The 18,798-nt window shown below is 38.4% G+C and overlaps 1 protein-coding gene across 1 annotated transcript in view; it reads left to right on the forward strand.

Moving 5' to 3' along the window:
- The first annotated feature begins 731 nt into the window (after positions 1–731).
- phip (PHIP subunit of CUL4-Ring ligase complex) overlaps positions 732–18,798 on the forward strand; it is a 34,240-nt gene continuing 16,173 nt past the window's right edge. The window contains exons 1-17 of the mRNA XM_079255268.1: positions 732–871; positions 986–1,044; positions 1,134–1,163; positions 1,317–1,376; positions 5,325–5,475; positions 5,573–5,671; positions 5,764–5,924; positions 8,874–9,095; positions 10,206–10,306; positions 10,533–10,603; positions 11,733–11,833; positions 12,041–12,081; positions 12,539–12,637; positions 13,941–14,097; positions 14,482–14,616; positions 18,114–18,242; positions 18,339–18,564. Coding sequence (XP_079111394.1) covers positions 832–871; positions 986–1,044; positions 1,134–1,163; positions 1,317–1,376; positions 5,325–5,475; positions 5,573–5,671; positions 5,764–5,924; positions 8,874–9,095; positions 10,206–10,306; positions 10,533–10,603; positions 11,733–11,833; positions 12,041–12,081; positions 12,539–12,637; positions 13,941–14,097; positions 14,482–14,616; positions 18,114–18,242; positions 18,339–18,564 — 1,882 coding nt within the window. The 5' untranslated portion in view covers positions 732–831. The remainder of the gene's footprint in view (positions 872–985; positions 1,045–1,133; positions 1,164–1,316; positions 1,377–5,324; positions 5,476–5,572; positions 5,672–5,763; positions 5,925–8,873; positions 9,096–10,205; positions 10,307–10,532; positions 10,604–11,732; positions 11,834–12,040; positions 12,082–12,538; positions 12,638–13,940; positions 14,098–14,481; positions 14,617–18,113; positions 18,243–18,338; positions 18,565–18,798) is intronic.

Genomic DNA, 18,798 nt, shown 5'->3' on the forward strand with positions numbered 1-18,798 from the left:
AGCTGCATTCCCCTTTCTTTCTCCAACCCTTCCCCCATTTTACTGCCTGGCAATATTTGGAAGAGAAATGGACGACTTCCCCACCAAACAGCTCAGAGAGAGTGGGTGTGTTAGCTACACATGAAGTTACACAAGAGGGGTCACAACAAGCGAGGCCACCTCACCGCTTTAATACAATTAACTAGCTGTATTGTTAAGCTTAAACATAGCTGAAACAGATCGGTTGTAAATCCCTCACAAACACGGGAGCCATATTTTACATCCGCAGATACACATTTAGAAAAAAACAAAAAATCTAGCATGGACTACGTTTTGCAACAACGAGCTTTAAACTAGAGAAAGGAAAAAAAGAGCTGTGCTACTTTAATTTACAAAAATACTGCAAATATAATCTTGATACAAAGTAACAGCCATGCTGCCGCAATGTGTCCTCTCCTTTAGCAGGCTGCCATTTCTTCCTCCCTTCGACAGAGGCGGGCGTGAGACATGTATGCTTCCGCAAAGGACTTGCGCTTTGAGGGGGAGGGGGATTTAAGCAAACATACTCCTACAGCAACCTAAACGCAAAAGAAATTCACCCCGAGTAACATTCAGTACAATTATATTTCAACAGTTCGTTCTCTTCCGTAAGAACACGGTGTATTGAACGGGAAAGAGTGCACCCCGCACTAATTGGCGCTTCGCGGAGGAATCGTCGACGCAGCCGGGACTATGTGTGAGCGAGGCTGAATGGAGGCAGCCTCTTCCTGGTGGATAAACAGTGACAGCTACAGGGCAGCCACCTAGACCCAGCACGCAGGCTCTGGCGCTGCCCTGGCAAACAACACCAAAATGGCTTCAGACAGTACACACACCGCGCAGTTGACTTCTGGTGAGTAAAGGAGAACGGAAAATATGTCATGGTTGTTTTAATATCCCCCCCAATTTCCTCGGTGCCCTCTTCTAACGCAGCTCCCGTCCTCTTCTCCCCCTCCAACCATACTAGAACTGTACTTCCTAATAGCCCGATTTCTAGAAGCTGGACCGTGCCAAAAAGCAGCCGAGGTTGGTGTTTTTACATTTTAGGATAATTTATAATATGTCCGATAATGTCACGAGGTGTAATTTGTGTATTTTTTTTATCCTATTTTCAGACTCTGATAAGGGAGGTGGAGGAGAAGGAGGTAAGCAGTCAGCACTACGAGAGAGAGATGCATCTCTCCACACTGTACTTTGTCATGTTGCTTTTACTCTGATTTATCATTTACTCTTTTAAAACATCACTTGATACATACATGAACTGGATGATCACTGTCGACACTATTTTTCCATCTCAGCTGCTGCCCAAAAGGCTGGACTGGACAGGACTGGAACACCCCGGGACATACGAAAATTTGGTAAGGGTGCTCTATAACTGAGGAAAAAGTTTTTAGAGAGCAAAATAAAAATTGAATTTCCCGCAATTTTTAAATCAGGTGGTGGAGAAAAAAAAAAAAAAAGGCGAGTTGGCTGAATGTTTGGGGGTTGTTTTGCAGCACCAAATGGGGGTCAGGTCCCAAGCTCCTGTGCGGCATGGTGTGCGAGTTTGGTGCCATGCAAGTCCTAAAGGTTTTTAATAGTTGTTGAAAATTGTGTGTGAAATGTTGATACGTCATGAGTGTTGTGGTGTAAGAGCGCCAGGATCCGGAGGAGGGACTCCCTGCGCCACAAGCCAGAGAGAGATGGAGGCGCTCTTGTCCTGCAAGAAGCATAATTTGTGTGCATGGGTTGAAAACACACAGGGGGACAAGAGTAAAGAAAAAAAAAAAAAACGGACTTTTTACAGAGGAATATAAACAGCAGATTGAGTAAGGCTAGAGTTGCAGCTGCCATTTGAGGCTCAGCAGTAAAGGGATTTATTTTTTATTTTTTTATTTTTTTTTCTCCGAGCACTTTTTGGGAGATTGCTCCAAAACGCAAGCGGAAGGAAATAGGGAGATCAGTACATGTGGAGATGAGAGGTAACTTCTCACAATCGAGCTATTAATTGAAGCGCTAATTTTTGTACGTAAACAAACAGGGGCTCGGCTGGACGCGTCCTTTACGCATGGGGGCGTGGAGAGAATTCATCACAGCTTACACATTTAGCTTCTTAGCCAGACTGGTTAAACCGCGCCGTGCTGTTTTTATTTATCTTTTGAGATCTTATAAGTTTAATTTGAGCAGTAAAAAAAAAATAAAAGATAGTGACACGTGGCTCAACGGAGCTTTTAAGAAAAAGCGCGTTTTCAGTGCACAGTTTCGCGCTCACATCCACAAACCTAAATCGACGAGCATCCACGACGGCACGAGCTTGAGTAGCATGTTAATGTATAGATGTTTAGAAATTATTGCGTCTTTAGCCAGCTGCGTTTCATCTTTTTTTTTTTTTCTCTCTCTCTTCCTGCTTGGCTCGTGGGGCTCTCCGTTCCTCCTCCTCCCTTCCCCAAACGTGCAGCCTGCCTCCTGTCTATTGTGCGTAATTTGTCGTATTAGGGAAAATAACGAAAATAAAACTGCGGATGGGGGGGTTTAATTATGCTAAACGGGAACGGGGAGTGGAGGAGGCGAAGCGCCGGGGTATCGGGTGTTTTTTTTAGCGGTTGTGGTCGGATATGACCGCTGCTTACAGAAGGGGGTTGGGCCGCATTGAAGAATAAACGCCGACTTCAATGATATTGTTGTAATTAACAGCATTAATAGTGGCTAATTAATTAAGGCGGATTAATTAGATGTTTGATAGGTTTTTATATGCCAAATAAATTAAAAAAAAAAAAAAAAAACAATCGGGACAACAACATGACATGTAATATGGGTTTATTTTTTGAAAGAAAGAAGAAATATTTTTAAAAAATATATATTTATATTTACATCGTCTAATATATATATATATATATTTTATTGTTGTCAGTATTGATTTATTTAAACATCGCAGGGTATTTCAGTTCACATATGTTAAATTAAATACTATATGTTTGTATTTATTGGGCAAAATACATTTAAGAGCGTATTAGAAAGCAAGGTGATATTTAAGAGTGTAAGTTGCAGTGGTGTGTGTGTAACAGCGTGTGAACTCTGGTGCTGCAACTGTGGCTGGAGGAGTGTGATCCATTATCTTTGAGAAGCAAAGAAAATGGAGCAAATTAATGCAGGAATAATTTCCATGAGTATTTCTGTGTTTTGCTCTTGAAATGTGGCTTGTGCTGTTATATGTGCTTATTAACACTGATCACGTCTCCATAGCCAGCAAGGATGTTGAAAGCAATTAAGGGGTCATTAATTTTGTGTGTGAGCGTGTGTGTCTGTGTGTGTGTGGAACAGAGAAAGAGAATAAGAGTTATTGTCACCACCAGTTATTGATGGAGAAAACGAGAGCATTTAAAGCGTCAGTGGAAAGGTGCTTAAATCAGATGTGACTGACGCAGAGCTGATTGCAGTGTGTTTATGAACACATCTGAAGCGATCCTGCTTCCTGAAATAAACACACACACACTGCTGCATTCTTCTCCTTTTCATCCTGTGGTGTATCGCGTGCTCTTCACATCATTCAGTCTTGTGTGTGTATTTATTTCCAAAGTAGGCCATGTAAGAGTGCCCCCCCCCCCCCCCCAAGTGTGTGTCAGTGGAATCGGTGACACACTGTTTATAACAGTGTGGGTTTCTTTCTGCCTCATGCTTATGTTGCGTGCCACACCCCCTCTGCTCCTTGCCGCTGTCATCTGCAGCTGTAGTCCTGTAGAGAAGAGGGAATATATTTTGCCCTTGGATATATTTCTACATTTTTACAGATATTTTAATTATCCCTCACTGTTTAATTGGAGGTTGCGTTTTCAGCGTGATTGTGATTCATTATTGGTAAAGTAATTAATTATTAGTCTTTATTAAACTTGATGGTTTTATTTTTGGGGAATCCCTCAGAATAGTTATTGATGCAGAATTTTAAAGAGCATCTTAATTCTGAATAAACAAACTCGCTTTTCTAATCATGAGCTTGTGAAAATCTTTGAAACACCAGTCCTTTCATTTTTGATGTCGTTTATGTGATAAAAGGCTGATGAATGCTGAGCAGTTGTCATTTTTATATACTAATCGATAAGATGTCTTCATGATTTGTGTGTGTGTGTATTTTAGAGCATAATTCAATCTGGTTTAAAGGGGTTTCCATTCTTTTTATTCCTTTAAACAGATTTATTCAGAATAATTTCCATCCATAATGGCATATTAATACAAACAACAACAGCAAAACAAAAAAAAAAAGGATACTCATTAAAGGAAAGGATGCAATTTTTCAAGCAAGGTTTTAGTTTCAGCATCTAATTTGGCTTCAAAAAGTTGTGAATGAAGAATGCAGAACTGAAAGTGATGAGAGGAGCGATCAGTTTTTACCCTTTGCTTTCAGGTTGGTTGTTTAACATTTTCTGCTATTTAATTTTTTTAGAGATTGATCAAAACTGAGAAAATCAGTCAAGTCATTTGATTCTTTCTAAGCAAATCTAAAAAAATATTCACTTGTTTTACCTGTAATCCCATTTTTTCCTCATAAATAATAATGTATCTGTGGGACAGTGAAACAAACTGTTCTGTAAATGTTTCTGTAGTTTGTGATTATTACACATATATAATGGATTTTAAATATTTTTAACATTTTTAAAAAAGTAGTTCTTCTGCAGTCCAAAGTTATGTGCTTTCTTATGTTTTCCTAAAGTTTTAAAGGTGGAGCATGTAAGATTTTCAATATTTTCAAAATAAATTAACTAAAAAAGTAACTACAATCATAATTAGTTTTTTTTTTTAAACATGTAGGTTCCAGTCTGTCCATATGTGATGTGTTATTAAATTACAAGTTTAATTAATGACAAAGACCCTTCCTAAATGTTTGCCTACCAGTAAAAAAAAAAAAAAGTGCTTTTTGTCATTTGTCATTAATTAAACTTGTAATTTAATAACACGTCAAATATGGACAGACTGGAACCTACATGTTTAAAAAAAACTATCTAATTATGATTGTAGTTATTTTATTAGTTAATTTATTTAGAAAATATTGAAAATCTTACATACTCCACCTTTAAAAATAACTATCAAATTCATTCATTAGAAAAATTATTTTCTATTTGCAGCTTTAGTGCTGACAGCCTGGTTCCATTTTTATCTTTACAGGAAGATTTTTCTCACCACTTCCTTCAGGGTTTAGTTGCAACAGAAGAGTTTATCTAAAACACATTCGTCCCTCATCCCTCCAGTTTTCTTTTCTACCAATCTGCTGACAATGATTGCTGTTTTCTGGTCAGCCGACTGCAGCTTTACCCAGGATATATGCTTGTGTTCAGGTGAAACTCTACAGACACATCACTCCAGACCACCTGCTACAGGTGTGCACCAGACTCTGTCCTCTGCTGGAGAGGGAGGTCCCTGCCAGCGTGCCTGGACTCACCAGCCTTCTGGGGGCTGGCCGCCAGAATCTCCTCCGCACCAGCAAGAGTGAGTGAATGTGCCCTACCGTGCATGAACTGCTGTTATGCAGCTATTTAAACTAAAGCACATGCAACAGTACGAATGTTTGTTCATCTTTTTGCAGGTTGCAAACATGTCGTGTGGAAGGGTTCAGCACTGGCTGCACTGCATTGTGGAAGACCACCCGAGCCCCCTATTATATATGGGAGCCCACCCAACATAGGTAGAGATATATATTCATATTCTAAGCTGTCAGTGTATCACAGACATTTTCTCTGCATGCTTAATATTTCTATTTGTTTACTCTGCGTCCAGTGGAGACGAGCTACAGCCGGCGGCTAAATGGCTCCTACCGTCTGCAGCAGCTGGTGCCCACGGCTGTGTACCAACACATGAAGATGCACAAGAGGATCTTGGGACACCTGTCGTCAGTGTACTGTGTGACCTTTGACCGGACGGGGCGACGTATTTTCACTGTAAGGCTACAGTTTTTGTGTCTTTTTTTTAATTTTTTTTTTTTTGTTCATGGTGTCCCTGGAGCCTGAATTTAGCGGTGCTAAGTTGTGCTGATTGTGGTGTTTCCTTCAGTCACCTCTTGTGTGCTGTGTGTGTGTGTGTATGTGTTTGATCGTTGCATTGTGTTTCGCTGAGTTCTGCATTTAAACATCTGTATAACCTGCTGTAACAGTTGTAGTAGGCGGTAATTAGTGTTTACCTGACAGAGATTGGATACTGTGCTCTGACTCACAGTTTGAAGATGTAAGAGAAAGAGATGAAGCAGCTTTTTTTTTTTTTTTAGGAAAGATTGTGTTTTTAATGAAAAGATGGAAACAGAACTTCCTAAATCTTTATTCTGGTTGTATTATTGTGCAAAGCAGCTGTTATAGAAATATATTTTCCTTTTTTTTTATGTCAGATATTGACCAAACACTAAGATAATGTTGGTATGATGTTGCCATCATTGTGTTTGGATCCTTGAGTCAAACACTGCCTGCTGCTTTACACCATTTTCAGCTTTCACTCCCTAAATCTCCACAAATGGCTGGCTGCTGCGAGGGAGGGAAGGGTAGGCTTAGATTGACGCTCTCCGTCTCTCTTTCTGGTATCTCTCCCTCTTTTTCTCTCCCCCACTTCCTTATCCCGTGTTGCCCCTCCTTTTGTTCCCTCTCTCACCCCCTCCCTCTTGGTGCTATTTCTCATCATAACTGGAGAAAATGTTTCCTCTGAGGTGCTGGCTAAGTGCCAGCATTAAAATTCATTCTTGGTCTCTCACTTTTTTCCTTTTCTACCTTCTTCTCCCCTGCCGTCTCCTCTCATCGCGACATAACTTTTATTTATATATCATCTTATTTTTAGATCTCTTCAGTCGTTTTTGCTAAGGTTTTGGTGCGGCTGTGTTTTAATATTGTGATTGACTTTTATGTGGGCTGAACATTCTCTGTGATCATTGCGTTTAATGAGCACGTGCATGTGGGTTTGGTTTGGCCGTTGAGTCTCAGACAACTCTATTGATTTGCATAATACAGCTCAGTAGGAATTCATTATCGCGGTCATCGGAAATGACAAATTGAGACAACTTGGAATGGATTAAAGGTCTCCAACTGCAGTTAACATCACCTCTACAGCAGGAAGGTTACGTTTCTCTTTTCCTTTTCCAAACCTGGAACCTTATTTACAACCATCTTCATCCCGTTTGCAGCTCCAGTCATGTTAACAAATAGAAGCTATACCGACACTCTGACTTTTCACAGAAATGCTTTTCAGATGTAAAATTTATAAATATTGCAACCTGAAGTGTGTGTGTGTGTGTGTGTGTGTGGGGGGGGGGGGCTGGCTACCTGTTGGATTGGAGAATTGTTTTGCGATTTTAATCAAGCCACAGATGGATGGATGGCACCACGTTGAATCACAAAACATTTGAAGCCCCCAGCAAGCTGGAGCCCAGCCAGAAATTCTCAGCTGAGCGCCTGAAGGCGGATTTTGAGTCTTGATTGAACTCTTGATCTTCAACAGAGATTTTAGAGATGTTGTTGAGCTGGCTGTGGGCTATCGTCTTTTTTTTTTTTTTTCTTTTTCTTCTCTCCTTAAATGTCCCATCCATTCACTTTATAAACCGCTCGGCCCAGTTCAGGGTCGCGGGAAGCTGGAGTCTATCCCAGCAATCGGGTTATTGGGCAATCCTTATATGTAGTATGTAGTATTAATCATTTTCCTTTTTATCTTTTTTTTTTTTTTTTAATGCATTGATGTTGCTTGTGTTGGCTGAGTTTTTGTCTAAATCAGACACTTCTGATTTCTTAGTCTCTGCTGATACACTGATGCTCCTCTCCTGTCTTGTTGTCTTGGATTCAGTTCTGCTTTATTTCATCTGGACTGAACAGAATCCAGAAAAAAGGGAAACTAACTCGTCTCACACTGGTACTGAAAACGTGGTTAGTTAAGCCAGCAGATTTGTTTTTGTTTTTTTTTCTTTTTTCATGTTGAAACATTTCTCTGCACGCTCCATCAGTGTAAAACAACTTAACGGTTGCATTGTTTGACGGTTTTTGATGAGTTTTACAGCAGCTCAGAATTACACCAGCTGTCAACGTGAAGTCACATAATTTTTGCTAGGTGTACTTGTGCTTGTTTTGTTCCAGTTTTACTTAACTCTAGCTTGTGTAAAGAAATACAGCTTTTGAGTTCTTAAATGTGTGTTCTGCTTGTGTGTGTATGTGCAGGATACTCAATCATTTGATTTATAATTTCCTACAGAAATAATATTCTTGTAGAGTATTTTACAGAAAGTGTAAATAAGTTGAATCTAAGTCCAATAAATTACTTTCATTTATTATAGTTCATTATAATCAAGTTCAGTTTACTACTTTATACTCGTAGCAAAGTAGCAATTTCCACATTAATTTGTCTGTTTGCTGTTTGTCAGACATTTTCAAGCCAGTTAAAACATTTTTCTTTTATTAATGTTAATAATCAGTTCAGTTAAGTTCATTTTACCTGGAAGGGAGTGTCAATGGTTGTTTTTCTTTGTTTTGGCCCTGCCAAAGACTGGTGACCTTTCCAGCTTGTACCCTGCTTCTCGCCTGCTAATTGCTGGGATAGGCTTTAGTTTTCCCGCAACCCTGTATAGGAATGAGTGGTATTACTAATGGATGGATGAGTAATCTGTCTTCATGCAGGTAAATACACTGAAAGTCTCATACCTTGGAAAAAACCGTTGTTGGCACAAAACAAATTAATCATGAATCCCATTCCTTTTAACTTTCTCAGTCTGACAGCTGAAAGCTTAAGTGCACCCAGATATACAGTATTTGTCGTCTTTTTGGAACAAGTTTAAATGTTTTACACGCCGCATCTCGGTCTGTCTCAAATTGTTGTCGTCTCCCTCTTTTCATTGTCACGTCGACATGCTCTCTGTCTCTCTCCAGGGCTCAGATGACTGCCTCGTGAAGATCTGGGGAACAGATGACGGGCGTCTGCTGGCGACCCTGCGGGGCCACGCCGCCGAGATTTCCGACATGGCTGTCAGCTACGAGAACACAATGATTGCTGCAGGATCCTGTGACAAGACCATCAGAGTGTGGTGTTTACAGACCTGCGCCCCTTTGGCGGTACTGGAGGGACACGCAGCGTCCATTACCTCTCTGCAGGTATGAGGGGTGTTGGTGTGGGGACTTGTCTGTGTCTGATTTTAAAAAGCCACCTATCTGCTTGTTTAAGCATATATTTACACTATTTAGACTTACTGGGTATCACAACAGTAAGGAAATCTGATGGGAAGTAATTACACGACCCTTTTAGTCATAGCTTATGTGTTTTCATTATCATTTTATGGCTAAAAAAAATATGCTATTAAATCATATGGATTTTTATTTTCAGTGTATATGCATCATTTTGAAGACATGTATTTTGTTTTTCTTTTTACAAATGAAATAATTACACCTTCGTAGGAAGGGCCCAGGGTTTAAAGTCATCATGCTGGTGTTTGTTCTATAGTTCCCAAAGCACAATCTTTTCTTGGAGTTACTGAAGGACTTGTGTAAATATTTTCCGTGGCACATTGCTCCCTGGGAAGTGAAAAACAAACATCAGCAGGATTTCACTTCTGGATTTACATGTTTTGAAGATTTGAACTGGTGTTTATAAGAACTATACAACAATTTACTTATTTGCTATTCATTATGTAGTACAATGCATATATTTGCACCATTATGGTTGATAGTTGTCTGAATACAACATAAGGCGATTAAGTTTGTTGTGACCTTAAAAGCAGGGAATGTTAAAGAGATGAAATCTGAATAAACCTGGGTGGTTTTCAGCTCACCTGGTTAACTGACCGTCTCACAAACACAGGCTGCAGCTCTTCAATGCAATAAGTTTGAATGCATATATAATATGTATATTTTAAAAATATCAACAAGATCAACAGTGGGGTTCATTTATTGCCTCGTAACAGCAGTGGTCATCTTCAACACAATGGGATTATCTGCTTTACTTGTACATTTTGCTCTTAATTGATGTTTTAACATTTGCCCTTTTTTTTTTTTTTTAATGTTTTGTTTGATTTTTAATTTGTGCAACTGTGTATTATAACCCCACATAGTTTTTTTTGGTTTTTTTTTTTTTTTGGTTTTTTTTGTTTTAATGATCACTTTACCAATTCATTAAAGTGCAGGCTCTATTATTTTCAGTACAGCGTTAGAGATTTGAGTTGCTCGCTCCCTTTGCTTATTTTAACCTTGATCTGGTTGTGTTTGCAGTTTTCACCTCTCTGTAGTGGTTCCAAGCGCTACCTGTCCTCTACCGGAGCCGATGGCACCATCTGCTTCTGGCAGTGGGATGCTCGCACGCTCAAGTTTGGGTGAGAAAAACACAAGACATAATATGCACACAGTCTCACCTGCACAAGTGACTTTCACAGTTTTTGTATCAAGCAGCTTGTTAATATCTTACGAAAGAAGTAAGAATAATGTCGAAATTATATGTTGAAATTAAAAATCAGTGTGTTTATTAGTTTAAGTGTTATTATTTTAATCTATACATTGATTTTTAACTATATGCCGGTTTGATATTCTTTGTGTGTGCAGCCAGAGGCCCAGTAAATTCACAGAGCGGTCCAGGCCTGGTGTCCAGATGATCTGCTCCTCTTTCAGTGCAGGTGAATGCAAATTTTAATTTCATGGTCACTTTTAAAGCATTGAGGAGAAATGGTCATCTAACTGAAAACATGTGCACAGATTGAGTGAAGATTTTGCACAGTAGGCAGCTACACTCAGAGATGCTCCCAGTTTTTCAGTGTACACTGTATATAGACCCCTTAGGTTTACCTGTTCGTACATTTTAATAGTACTGAGCCTGAACATTCACAACTCCAAGACCAAAGAAATCTCAGACACTGTGTAGAAAAGAAGAAGAAGAAGAAAAACAACCAAATGCAAGTATTTGCAACTCTCATAAACCAATATTTTCTTCCCCCCTATAAACATAAACAACATATCAGATGTTGAAACTGAGATCTTTGACCATTGCATTGAAATGGTAGCCTAGAGACTACAGTTGCAAATGAACTTAAGCACTAATGCAGCCTAATATCTGGATCAGAGATGCAGACTGTTCATTGATAACAAGGTGATGAGTTTTGATTGACAGCAGCATGTCTGCATTATGGTTACTTCTTTGCAGGATAGAGATTTAACCTGCATTTGTGGATTTCAGGGTAAAATGTTAACAAACAGTGATGTTTGGATATGTTCTTGAGCCAGTGCAGTGATTTCAAGAGGAGTATTATGATTGGTTGTAATACAATGCTACTTCATGGCCCGAATTATAAACATACAGTTTTTGCCTTCGTTTGTTTTCCCCTGAATACAGAGATTTCTCCTGAGTCTCAAAATCTTTAATGATATTGTACACTGTACTTGATTGTATCAAAGTATTTGAAATTTTACATTGTCAAACATTTTTCTGAGATTGTTCCACTGGTTTTGTTCTGGAGTGGCAAACCTTTAGCCATCTTTACATTGGAGAGGCTCTGCCTCTCTGAAATGCTCCTTTCCATACTCAGCCATGTTACTATTGGCAGCTAATTAGCCAACATGGAAAATCTTACCCATTTTGTTTTTTATTTGGACTAAATTTTTTCCGGTCTTTTTTCTTTTTTTTTTTTAAATCTAATCACATTTCTTTTATAAAACAATAATGCATGTAAATCTAATAATTTTAATAAGATTGATGTCAACAACAAAAACTCTAACAGTAATCTGGTACACTTGTGTGTTTGTATCCAGGTGGTATGTTCCTCGCCACAGGAAGCACTGACCACATCATCAGGGTCTACTACTTTGGATCAGGTCAACCAGAAAAGATTTCTGAACTCGAATCCCACACTGTGAGTCATCATGAAGACTTATATTTATTTTTAGCTTAAAACTACTTAATAATGTTCAGATTTCTATATATTCTGTTGCAGCATTTATTGATAATTTTTTTCTTAAAGTTTTCTTTTTTTTCCTTTTTATTAAGGTAATACATATATTGTGTAGAAATGGATAGGTTAACTTCTCTTTCTTCTTTTTATGTTATATTGTTCTTACAGGACAAAGTTGACAGCATCCAATTTTCACATTGCAGCGACAGGTACGTTTTCACAGGTTGTGTGTGTGTGTGTGTGTGTGTTTGTATGTATTAATTTTTCTATGTGCGCCACCGCTGCATTGCTTGTTTTTTAATGGAACCTCAGGGTGCTGTAATGTGACATGATTGTATCTGCAGAAACACCACTTTTACTTAATGTCTAACACGTGTTTTAATATATTATTCTCACACTTACACACACGTGTTTTGTGTGCTGAGCTGCGTTCACCAAGATGGTGTTTGCAGGAAAATGCAGTGCAGCTGTAATTCTCACTGGTGGGTGTAATCTAAAGCAGTGAAAATGGATCTATCTATGCAAAAAAGAGTTAGGGGGGGGGGTACATATGCAATCATTGGTGTACAGGAATGCAAAGGAAACCATTGTATTCTAGTTAACTGAATGAGAACTGTTTATTTCCGGTGGCATGAATCTGTGCTCTCGTGCATGTTTGTCTTGTAGGTTTGTGAGTGGCAGCAGGGACGGTACAGCTCGAATCTGGCAGCTGCAGCCTCAGGGTTGGAGGAGCGTTCTGCTGGACATGCAGACCAAATTACCGGGGTAAGTGTGTGTATGCATGAGTGTGTGCGTGTGTGTACTTATGCTATTAAGCTCAAACCTGAAAATCAGGATGACACTTGAGTTTGTGATGTCAAATTAAATCCTTACTCACCAAAAAAACTTGAAAAAAAAAGTTTTAAACATGAATTTGGTAAAAAAATTAATTTCTTTTGTCTTAAACTGGTCATTAAATGTGTGACAGATAAATTGACTGCTTTTTGAGACTGTTTGGATTTACTGCTGGTGTCTCACACAATGAATCAATGATGACACAAGCTGTTCATTTCTCTCACCCAACAAACCCAAAAGAAATGAACTAAGAAGAACAACTCTAAAAACATGTCAGTACTGATGATAAAAATCAGCTTCATATATATTCAAACTACTCAGATACTTCTTATTCCTTTGTGTGTTTTTGCTGCTGTAAATTTAACAACAAACAGAGGAATGTTGAGTTACTTGGAAGTAGTTTATTGACTTGCCTCTTTAGAAATCAAGATGGATGAACTGATTTAGGAGGACAGATGCTGGTCTTTGGCCAACATATATATATATATAAAGGATGACTAATGGTGCATTTTGACATTTAAATGTCCTGGTTTTTTTTTTTTTTGTTTTTTTTAAATCCTCCCTGCATCTTCTGCTTTTCCTCTGAAGTTTAAAGGGCTTCATACACCACAACAACAGTTGGTGTCTTTTGTAGCTCATTGTGGGAAACACACTTTATTCAGCAGAGAAAGTGGAACTGGTGTTGGGCTTATCTGTTAGTGGTATAAATCCAAATGGCAGTGATGCTGGAGAATCCACAATATCACCCATGTGTTCAATATATGGTTTTTCTAAATGTCTCATCCAATATAACAACAATCCTAGGTTAGTTACAAATTTTATAAGCAATGGTGGTGATTGAACTTAACCTTTATACTAGTTAAAATATAGCAGGTTGAATTACATGAAGATTCTTACATGAAGTCTGAAAGTACAGGCTAATTTCATAAATACCTTCTTCTTGGAACAAGTAAAAACTTGGAGGACGTTTTCACCTCTGAACAGTTTAGCTGCTGGTTTCTGATGTGGAACAAGATGATGTTGTGGAAACAACCCTCTCAAATGTTCCAGTTCTTGAAGGTTTCCTGCTGTTGAAATGTTTCTTTTTATTTTCAAAACTGTCAGATAGTTATCACACCTCATTAGGGAACTTAAAAAAAAAAATCTTTGTGAACGGAACAAGTTGGTTAGTAGGAATAAACAGGTGAACAGTTATTAACTCTTAAAATTAATCTATATTTATCTTCCATTTCAGGAAGTACAACCCGCCACCACTTGAAGACAAAGTAACTAAGCTGAAGGTTACCATGGTAGCATGGGATCGCCATGACAGCACAGTGATCACAGCAGCTAATAATCTGACGCTGAAGGTGTGGAACTCCATCACGGGGAACTTGGTACATGTCTTAATGGTACGTAGCACTGGGACATGTAAATGCTGATGCATTCTGAGATAAAACTGATTAACGAACTTGTGTTTTCACATTATTGATCAGTTCATCATGTTTTTTTTTTCCTTCTAACTTTGTCTACATTGTGATGCTGATTAAAGTTCGACATACGTTTGTGACCAGATATGTTTCAGTATTTTTGTAAATAAAATACAAAACTAAAATCTAAATGTTGGTAAAGAGAGTTTTGTTGGTCAGTGAGCTGCTTGTCTTGAATATCAAATTAGCCTTTTGCAAATTTTCAGAAAGAACATTAAAACAATCTCTCGCTTATCTTTTCTTTTCTTCTTAGAATCTCTAATTTTTAAACCTTTGCTTGTTTGTTGTCGTCCTGTTTGTTGACAGGGTCACGAGGACGAGGTGTTCGTCCTGGAGCCGCATCCCTTTGATCCAAGAATCCTGTTCTCTGCTGGGCATGATGGGAATTGCATCGTGTGGGACCTGGCCAAAGGAGCAAAGATCCGCTCATACTTCAACATGGTAAGGTTTTATGTTGTTTCTCTGCTGTTGCTGAACAAACAGCTTCTCAGATCCTGATGGTTGTACTCCGCCTGTGTAAGACAGATGTCATGCTGTTTGTAGAATATAAAAAAAAAAGAGAATTTATTGTTCTACATTATACTAGGACTGTATAAATGTGTGCTTTTCATTACAACAAATTCTAAAAACATTTGTTGCTTTCCCACCACACATTCTTTTCTCGTTCTTTCACCAGTGCTGGCCTTTGTCTAACATTCTTTCCCTTTCACCCACTGTTACTCTCCCTCTCCTTCGCTTCTGCTTTCCCTCTTAGTTTTCACAATTTTTTCTCCCTCTCATTCTTACATTTCTTTTACAAAAAGCATGTAGTGCATTTAGAAGTAAGCACACGCAAGTTCAAAGTGTAGTAAAATATCCAGCTGAGGTACATATGTCTTTCACGTAGTGTGTTAATCATTGTTGTATTTCCTGTCTTTGTCTCCATGGTAACTTGGGACGGTGATTATTGCAGTGTCAGATTATGATTCATCAGAGAGCTGGTCCTTTGGCCAAATGTGGGTTTTGATCGTTGTGTTGTTGAACAGTGCTGAATGTGAGAGCTTGATGGAGTAAAAACCTACATTTTTGTTTGAAAAGTCTTGTGAGATTCTGTAAGTTTTGCTAAATAACAGCTTCTGAAGACACAAGTGACAAGAACAGCATGAGTAATCTAAATGTTACTAATGTTAGGACACCATTGACTGAGCAGGAAGTGAACTTTTAAACCGATGACTTGCCTGTTTTTACACCACCTGGCTGTGAGCCATGTTGGCTAAACTCGGTCATCTTAAGCCACTGGACATACCAGAGAAAGTTGCATTAAAGCAGTAAACCCATCATGTAGATGTGCATGTTTCCCACTTCCATGTGAGACCTTTGATCCACATGTGAAGAAATCACCATCATTTTGTTCTGCTTTTAATAAGGTGAAGCCAAAATATCATACAAGTGCGTGCTGGCATCTGTCAGGATGTGCGGATGTTTTCATATAGCTTTTTTTAATGCACATTCATTTTGGCCATGTTTATTAATGGTCTGTGCATTAGATGTCACAACATGCAGTTGAGTGAAAATAAAAGCACGATAATGGCAGAAACCAGCAGTGCGTGAGGCTTGTTTAAGATGTGTGCGAGCTAAACTGGTTATTTCTGTTGTTTTAAGCAAACGCTTAAAACATAAAAAAATTAAAAGTTGATAAAGTTTTACTTTCTGCAGATGTTGTTCTGTTCGACTGGTTTATGTAGCCGATGTTTAGGCTTATTTCAGAAGGTTTTCAGCAACTTTTTTTCTTTTAAACATGTTTAGTTTTGAAGGAACCGGATTTGGTCCTGGGTTGTGGTTCTTTAAACTTTCTGAGTGGCTTTCTGTGTTTTCCTTTGGATGTTTTTGCTCATTTTTGCTTCAGTCCTTGTACCTGACCTTTTTCAGAGGAATGTTTTTGTTGTTTTATTATGTCACTTAAAACTGATCTATGAATAATTACAATATATAAAAGGCAGTCAACTCAAAGAAATAATCATTTTTGTGTGTGTTTATTGTGGACTTGGCAAAGAACCAGTTTTAGGCACATTTAGAGCACATGGTCATATTTTCTTTTGTCACATTGATTTAACAGTGCAAAAGTTAACACTGTTTAAACGACTAAATATTATACTGATTTCAAAAGACCTATAGGTTGAATATAGGACATATCTTAAACCCAGTATTTACTTTAAAAAAAAAAAAAAAAAAAAAAAGTTGCAGTAACTTTACTGGAGAAGGACAAATGAGGTGTCAGGCCCTGAAAAAGCAAAACATTTACGGCAATTTACCAGTATCTGAAAGTGGTCTGGTAAAGAAGTGAGAAAAGCAACTCCACAAAACTAGATGCAGGACCTAAGATACATCTAAACCTTCAGCTGACCTGTCTGCTGTTCACTGAATCTTCATCTGTAACGGTTTCCATGGAAGGTTGGCTGTTTAGTCATTTGTCAGGAAGGGAGACGGCAGAGGTATGCTAAAGTTGTGCTTTTGGCACCCTCTCATTGGAAAAAGGGGGGAAAATACAGCAATCATTGAAATTTATTAAAATTGACCAAGAAAAATGATCAATAAAAATTTAATTTAAATCCTGATATTGCTTTTAAATTGTGGTCGTAAAAAAAAACAAAAACAAAAACATGATGGGATATAAAAACTAGTATTTTGCAGAACAAACCCATGAGGCATTCGCTGTAGTCGGGTGTTTCCTTTACTTGGACTTCTGCACCTGTTTGCTTATTGCTCTTCAACAAAGTTCTCTAATTTGTCTGGAACAGTTTTTTAACTATTCTTTTTAACCATAGTTCAAAAACAGTGTCCCTTTTCACTAAATTATAATTCAGCAAATTTTAATTTAGGACTTTTTTCAGTTTGTAGTTATTTAAGTGACGTTTGTACATTTTGTTCTGTAAGACAACAGAACCGATACACTGTAATAGAACTGTAAATAAATAATAAACAACTGTAAATAAAATCAAACAACTGGACTGAAAATCAGCAGAAACAGGTCAGATGGACGGTTGAATCCTCCGCAAAGCCAAGGCCTCAACATTACTGAAGCAATTTGCTATCATCTGGATAAAGAACAACACAAAAAGGCAGCCAATGGCCAAAACGGGGTTTGAATTTGCCTTACCAATATTGGCTTTTAGGCTCATTAGAATTTAAGATTAGATAAAATAATATTTTGTTCACTGTGGATTTAGAAATATTGGAGTCAAAGCAACAAGGAGCGAATAGAAAATTAAAGAAGAAGCAGAAAAAAATTAAATGTATAACAGTACATGTAATGATAGAAGAAAAAATGTTATAAAATAGATCCCAGATGTCCAGCTTATTGCTTTTTTGGTCAAATGTAAAAAGTGTGTATGATGGTCTGACTAACAGTCAAAGTGCAGTGATAGTTTGTTAAGATGGAAACAAACGTCTCCGTTTTGACAGACAGTTGAACAGTTGAGGCTCAAACTCCATTTTCTGCCTTTATATACTTTTTTTTTTTTAATGTTTACATATTTCAATAGAAACATGTGATGGACTGCTGATCTGTCCAGGGTGTACCCTTCCTCTCACCCAGTGATTGTTGGGATAGGATCCAGCTTCCTGCAAAGAAAATTGATGAATGGATGGATTTTTAAATAGATTGCTGCATTTATTTATTTGCTTGGTAGTGTATGAATTAAAAAAAAAAAAAAAGGGGGGGGGGGTGTCTCCAAAGAGTTTTAGGAGAGCTTGTTGAAGTAAAGCAAACTATTATTAAATGACTGCTATGTCAAACTGGTTATTATGGATTAATACTTATGTTTGCCATTGTGGTTTGCAGACTAAACTATTAGCTGTCTTTGCTATACGTTTGCTACTATTCTCTGTAATTTTCTGCTCTAGTATTGAATCATGATTTACAGTTTGCACCTCTTCCTTGTCTCCCCCTCTGTGGATAGATTGAGGGCCAAGGGCATGGAGCTTTATTTGACTGCAAATGCAGCCCTGATGGGCAACACTTTGCAGCCACTGATTCTCATGGTCATCTGCTCATCTTTGGTTTTGGTTCCAGCAGCAAGTATGATAAGGTATGCCAGTAGGTTCATCTTTAATATTTATAGACATGCACAATAAGTCATGTAACTGAGTGTTCCTTCTACTGCCAAACCTTAAACCCACTTCAGATTGCAGACCAGATGTTCTTCCATACCGATTATCGGCCACTTATACGAGACGCCAACAACTATGTGCTGGATGAGCAGACTCAGCAGGCGCCACACCTGATGCCTCCTCCCTTCTTGGTAGATGTGGATGGGAATCCTCATCCCCCGAGATACCAGCGGCTGGTGCCCGGCAGGGAGGGCTGCAGGGATGAGCAGCTGATTCCTCAGATGGGGGTCACTTCTTCTGGTACAGATACTGAGATCAGACCTTTATGTGCATTTCTTCTTCTTCTTCTTCTTCGTGGCCCGAGGGCACAAACTTAGTTGTATATCCACTCTGCCCTTGTCTGCTTGTACTCATCAGATCAGAACTATGCCTGCAGGTGTTGCTGTCATTTTCAAACTCATCAAGGCTCGTCTGTCAGCTAATCAGGACAACTTTGTTGTTTTTTTTTCTCAAACTGATCATTTGGCTCAGTGT

Source organism: Telmatherina bonti, assembly GCF_933228915.1.
Source record: "Telmatherina bonti genome assembly, chromosome: 16".
Taxonomy (NCBI): domain Eukaryota; kingdom Metazoa; phylum Chordata; class Actinopteri; order Atheriniformes; family Telmatherinidae; genus Telmatherina; species Telmatherina bonti.